At 36.8% G+C, this 6,948-nt stretch overlaps 1 protein-coding gene across 1 annotated transcript; it reads right to left on the bottom strand.

The window, feature by feature from the left end:
* On the bottom strand, window positions 1–3,789 carry LOC109078638 (scavenger receptor cysteine-rich type 1 protein M130). Its single transcript, XM_042723653.1, has 4 exons — window positions 3,670–3,789; window positions 2,248–2,553; window positions 1,563–1,691; window positions 1–1,434 (listed from the first exon to the last, which is right to left on the bottom strand). The coding sequence occupies exons 1-4, from the start codon at window positions 3,698–3,700 to the stop codon at window positions 1,175–1,177; spliced, it is 726 nt and encodes a 241-aa protein (XP_042579587.1). The 5' UTR covers window positions 3,701–3,789; the 3' UTR covers window positions 1–1,174.
* Between the last annotated feature and the right edge of the window lie 3,159 nt (window positions 3,790–6,948).

Raw genomic sequence — 6,948 nt, 5'->3', positions numbered from 1 at the left:
AGATGCTGTATTTCTTCATTGATAACAAATGCTATAAGCCAATGCTTCAAGTAAATGTTAGTATTCATGTTTCATTTAATTAATGACTACATATGTAAAATGTCAAATGGTCTCTGCAAAGAAGTGAAACTAACTGTTTACATGTGATAGAAATTACAAAGGGGAATAAAGAAACCACATCAGATACGCAGTACTCTGAAATGGCGTTAAAGTGTAGCAGTTGGATTTCCTAGTCGTGGTGATTTTCAGGCTGTGTTTTAACACATTCAGAGAATAACTCTGTTCTCAGAATAAGTTAACACATTGATTAAGCTGTTAAGCAGATTTGAGGAAGTGCCCTTTTGCACATGCAGAGCGCAGAGACTGTGAAACAATGTCAACATGTTCAGGATTTCCTTAGCCCAGAGAAATAAAAAAGGATGGATTTACAGGTTTGCAGTTGTAATTTTATAATATGACAGCTTTATTCAGTGGCAATTTTTGTAGAATACATATATTAGTAATATATATTATTTATAACATATATTAAACTCTTTGTTTAAATGTTGTTTAAACATTTTATTTTAAATTAAACTATTTAGGTATCCAGTGGGCAGTCATGATAAAAGGCAGACATCACACAGTAACAGTAACTCATTTGCTGTTGTCTAACAATAACAACTGAGAGACAAAGACACACAGCAGACAGGTTGTGGGGAGTTGTGGGTAGTTGTGTCACACTGTGAACGGATACAGCTACTGCTTTCTCTCTTGAGAAGCTGTCAAAAACACTATATCACTTTTAATAAAAGTTCATACTTGTTGCTAAAGCTCTGTTAACAACTGCTAATTTGTTAGTGCCACCTTTTTCAGTCAAATAGACAAATTGATGCTTTGCTACAGGAAAAGATAATCCACACTTACATTCCAGAGATTTCTAGATAATTTAAAGATAATTTAAAGTAATGTACAAAGAGTCTTTGTTCTCTTCATATACAAAGAATAATTTATACTTGGACATTTATTATTGGATATAATGAATAATACACTGCAGACTTTACTTGTTCCTTGCCCGGCAATTCTGGCTCCATTTGTGTGTAGCAATGGACTCTGGTCTCGTCTGATATTTAGTACTGTTATCCATTCAGAAGGTACTGGGTCTTTTATTTTGTGAAATTTTTCCATCAAATAGCTTTCATAAATCTTCATAGTTACTGTCCAGTGTACTTCTGTTTTCTGTAACATTAACATTGACGTAGTCCTGTTCTGAATAATCTGTTTCCACATTGACGTAGTCTTGTTCAGAGTCATCGCGATCTACATTAACGTAATCTTGATCAGAGTCAGACTCAGAGTTTACATCATCATGATCACCATCATCCATATCTACAAGCTCATAGTCATCCTCAGCAGTCTCTTCATTCTGGTCATTATGGAGCACATCTTGCATATTAACTGCATCGTGGGATACAAAGTACATTGAAACAAAAACAATGTTTTACTATGATTGTAAGATGTTTCAGCACTGATATTTGCAGGCATCCCAAATTAAAGGTAAAGTACATTATTGAAATCATTCTCACCTTCTGAACGGGAGCATATTTGGATTTTCTTTTGTTTTCGTCTCCTCCTCACCAGTAAAATGATCAGCAGTGCAGACAATATGAGCAGTACAGCTGTTACCACAACACCAATGATAATAACTGAAGAAGCTGGAGGGAAGATTTTACTACATTAAAAAGTACACCCTACCTTCAGAATGGCCTACTACTGTAACGTTTCTGCTGAATGATTCCATATATTTGTTTAAGCTAATCGTTTAAATTAAATATTCAGTTCACTAATGAATTAAGCTGTGGTCACATTTATTTTTGCTCTGCAAAATTATGTGGAACCTGTGCAATCAGGATAGTTCCCCATGTAGGTTTCATTCATGCAAATTTGGGACCTTGACCAGCAGGAAGCTGCTTGGTTTGAAAGTGATTTCTGTGTGAGCTGTGCTTCAATCATCACTACACTACGGACAATGAAAAATGGAGATTTGCCCAGAAAAATCGAATTGAAATTTCACAGATATGACTGCACATCACTGTTAAAGGCAGTCACTTGTTGTCACCTACTGGCATATTGTAACTTGCTAAAGAATCACTGAAGATCCCCACAACTAATACACAGACTGCCAGTCAGTCTCAAACCCAGTGCTGTTGAACTACACCAAGCATGCTTGCAAAGAACACTTTGATTTAGGGAAAGACTAAATCCTCATACCTGAACATATGACTCCAGCTTCGTTACTCTGAGGACAATTATTTCCATTCCTTTGAGAGCACTGTGTGATGGATGACTCGTTTCCCTTACAGTTGACCTCACTCAGCCAGACATTACCCCTTACCCCAAAAAGAGACTGGCCATCTGCAATAACAGCTCTTCCACATCCCAACTGTCTGCACACCACAGCAGCATCATCAATGTCCCAGGATTGACCACACACTGCCCCCCACGTGCCAGTATAAAATATCTCAACTCTTCCAGAGCAGGCATCTAAACCATTGACCAGACTGATGTTTTGAGCTCCTGTTAAATAGAGAAAATTAAAGGGGTGGTTCACAGTTTTTTTTTTCTAGGCTTGATTGTGTTTATGGGATTCAGTCTAACATATGTTAATGCATCGTAAAAAACAAACAAAAAACAAAACACCTTATTTTTCACATAATTTAACTTTATTCCACACCGCTCTATCCCTTCTTTACTTTTATGAAGCCCCTCTTTCAGAAAAAGGTGTTGTGATTGGCTAAACTGCCTCTAGTGTGCATCTATACGTCCTGGCCCTCACCTCAGTGGCATGTGCTCCGGTTGTATTGTAAACAACGGAGTCGTTATTATCGCTTATCAGTTTGAGCCCGATTGAGAAGCAGAGGATATTATTGAAGAGGATCGTGCAGAACCTGTGCAAGCACGGCTATAGTGGTAGGTATGTTTTTTGTTTGTTGTTGTCTCATTCTTTTAGATATGCTGTTATTTGTGAATGCTCCTGCTTATGTTAGCTTTTAATATACAGTTTTATCCTGATTAAATCTTTAATACAGTACAGCAACTGTATTAAAACTGTATGGTTTCAGAAGACACATAAGCTGTATGGACAAATTTATTTTTTGCATTTTTTAAACTTGAAAGCTTAAAAACTCTACTTTCATTGTAATTGCATGGTAAAAATTACCAGCACAGTCTTTGTTATTTTTCCTTTTTCTAATTTCTCTTTGTGTATTACACAGAAAAAAATAAAGTAATTCAGATTTGCTCAAATTTTGAGTGAACTATTTCTTTATCAATAATATAGAGTAGAAACATTTAGGTAATCATTCAAAAGCATGACTGTCAAAGAGAAAACTTAAGGAATTTTTAAAATTTATCACAAAAAATTTATGTTGATGAATTAAGCAAGTATTTTTTTATCTCTTTCATTTTCTCTGATATCATAAGACAAATGAGTTTGCAATAAAAAACTGCTTTTTATGCTGGACAACACTGCCTCCGATGATATATAGAGTTCATGTATTTGTAAAAAGCCTGAACAGGAACAGTTCTAATTTATATTAATGATTATTTAATCATTTAAAACAGTTTATCTTACATATTTACATCATTTAATATAATAATAAATTAAATAGTATCAATTTAAAAATGGTTTACCGAGTGTGAAATTAAGCAGTGATCTCATCATTTCTTTTCTTTCATTGATCGATGTCTGTGATGTGCATCTCTGTTGCTCTTCACGTTTTCTGAGTCAGACAGACACTAGACCTGTGTGAACAGAACTACTAGTTCCGCATTTCACTGACACGCCTCTGTCTTACTAAACACTTCAGCTTCTCAGAGAGTAAATCAGGAGAAATAGCTCATTATTTTTGTTCATGTAGAAACTAACTGAGATCTGTAAAATACCCACTACCCTCTATACTATTATAATATTTCTCTATAATAAATATTTAGCACTTGTTTTTAGTTCAACCTTTCAGCATTCTACCAACTGATGTGCACTTTAACATGCTAGTCAGTTTGCACTAGCACAGTTTTGTTCTTTATAAAGCAAACACAAGTTGCTTCTTCAGATGTTTGAAACCTCTTTGAGGGCTTGTGCCCTAAATGTGCTGCTGCACTTAGACATCCTCACATTGTTCACCCATTTTAAGGTTTCTGAAACTTGTGGTTAAATGCGTGTATTTAAAGACACACCACACTGGCTAATACAGACCATTAATATAGCCTAATTCCACCCTTTATGTTTAGAGAGTCCAAGTCAGTCTATTTTTAAGTTAGTGGCTCAGATCTGTAACCGTTAAGCCACACTACCTTACATATTGGTGCCACCTTAATGCTATTTTTAAGGTTCCTAATATTGTTTTTGGAGTCTCCTTCAACAAGTTATGCATGCAAGGTCAAAAAACACTTTAGTTTACTCATAATATACATTTAATTTCACTGCATTTCTCAATGGACATATCTGCGTTAAAAAGCTTTGACTGGCTAGCTCTGTTCCACAAGATCTAATCCATCAGCAGTGAAGGGATTTTGGATTCTGTATCTGTCTCCTGGATTAATCCTGGAGGACACATCAAAGGTAACAACTGAGCCAGCTAGGAATGTAACATTGTGATGAATTGTTCATAAGGCTAGCGTTTCTTCCTTCCCTTCTAGCTGTAGCTTTTGAGCAGAAGTAGGTAACAGCATATTACGCACAGCACCATCATCCAATATTGCAAAAGTTGCAATCATTCTGTCCTTATTGATGTATTACCCCATATATTCCATATAGTTTCTTTAGATTACATTCCTCTGAACGATGGGAACGACCATGCTTCCAGCATCGTTTTTTTCCCCTCTGCTACCCATGTGTAAGGGAAACAGGTCAATTTAGCTCAAAGGGAATCGTTTAAGATTTTAAAGGGAATTTGAACAGAATCACTGTTTCACGGCTGATCACTGAAACGGCCAGCGATTCACTGAACGAGCCATATAACATCAAATCTGCAATGGATATTAATATCCAAAGTATAGTGAAAACACTATTAATTAGCACAGTAACAAGATCGGCAGTTTAAGACATTAACTTGTAAGCACAAAACACAAGATACTTCTCTTTTCAATATGAATAAGGGTTTATTAGAGAAATCTAAGACATATAAACTAATTTAACACAAGCACACGCACTCACACATTCACACAAGTTGGAGGAAGATAGAAAGTTAGGGAAGAATTAGTTTAAGAGAATGAAAATGTGAAATCCCAAGTTTACAGCAATAGGTGAAATTGCATAGACATGAACAACCATCAGTCACTTAATTAACCCTCGCATTGAGTTCCTCAATGAGGTTAAAATTATATTAGATAGCTACACCAGTTTAGATCAGAGTCTGGAGGTAAAGTTACTTGCGTTGCCTGTGTAACAGGTGTTCCCTTTGTTGTCATTGAAAAGTGGGTTTCCCGAGGTTGCTGATTGGCTGGGAGTTCAATAGTTGTTGAAGTGACGTCTTGGGAAGCCCGTGGTTGGGCGTTGGCTGACGATGAGGAGTTGTGGGCTGGTTGAAGTTTCAGACGGGCACGCGAGGTCAGACATGGAGAGACGGCGTTGCAAAACTTAACTCAGAACAGGAACTCTCAACGGAAAAGAAAAGAAACTAAAGTAAAAGAACAGAAGTAAAGTTTGACGAGACTAGGTGGTGTTTCTTCTCATCGTGGCTAAGTAGCAGCAGGCGTGCAGGCTGAAGCACGCTGGAACGGCGCTCGAAGAACGCTAAAAGTGATGACAAAGCATAACTAAAAGCAAACGCTAAAAGCCAAAACTAAAAAGCAGAATTTGATGGTGTCCTGAGTATTTAAACTGGCCTTTTGGTCCACCTAAAATGTTTTTCTTGACCAATTAGATATTGTCTTTGCTCGGGGTGTTGCGATGTTTGTCCTACCCATTCATAAATCATATGTTATCTTATCAATCACGTGGTCCGAATTTTCCCGCTCTTGCAGGGTATAATTTGGACATGATTCCTGTAACAAGAATATGATACATTTGACAAATAACTGATGGTCAGAAACATTTCAAGCAAGCAGATTGAAACACATACATACTAAACATGAATATGAATCCTTAAGCTATCCAATAGTTATTAAAAGACATATACAATAAGTGATTATAAACATGATAGTTAAATGTGTGGGTTACATATAAATGAATATGGAGTTAAGCAATGGACTGATATTCATTTATAAGTCCTTTTGAGTTCATTAAACGACAGTTCTTGTGCCATTCTCTGACATAAAGATATTCTGTGGGGACCAGAGGTTATAAGGTCCCCTTAGGAATTTCAGTCTAGTTCTGTTGGGTTGGGGGGGGTCAATCCAACGATCTTGTTTACTCTCATGGCTTTACATGTGAGGGTCAGACTGTCCATCTCTTTGATTACTTGCCCCAAATATGACAATCTCTTCTTCAAATTGAAATTGTCAATAATTGTTCTAATGGTGTTAATGTTGAAAGCTGTTCTGTGAAAGAGCTGGTTGGTTATCTTGCTTCAGACTGTGGTGCTAGGAGTTGATTTACAACATCCTGTTGCCTTTCTGTGGAATTCGGGTCCTCATGTTTCAACCATGCTCACGATCGAAACTTTTATTTGTCTGGTTCGGGTCTGATACGCTACACATGGTATGAGGTTTTCTGTTGATTGCTCCTTTATTTCTGAGCACTTTGTTATGTAAAGCTCTTTGCTGTGGCAGCACAAACATTGCACTTTGGATTTCCTCCACTGAGAGGACTGAGGTTCTTGCTTAGGAGCTCTGATGCCTTGGGGCTTTATGCCATAGTAAACTGAAGAAGTCTGTCCTCTGGATTGAGTTGGAGTCTTACCATGAAATTTGGAAGAGGATTTCTCCTTCTGATAACATTCGACTAGTCTACTGGATAGATGCTGAGCTTTA

Source organism: Cyprinus carpio, chromosome A3 (genome assembly GCF_018340385.1).
Source record: "Cyprinus carpio isolate SPL01 chromosome A3, ASM1834038v1, whole genome shotgun sequence".
NCBI lineage: Eukaryota > Metazoa > Chordata > Actinopteri > Cypriniformes > Cyprinidae > Cyprinus > Cyprinus carpio.
Note: the sequence above shows the minus strand (reverse complement) of the source record. Positions and strands in the feature narration are given on the sequence as shown.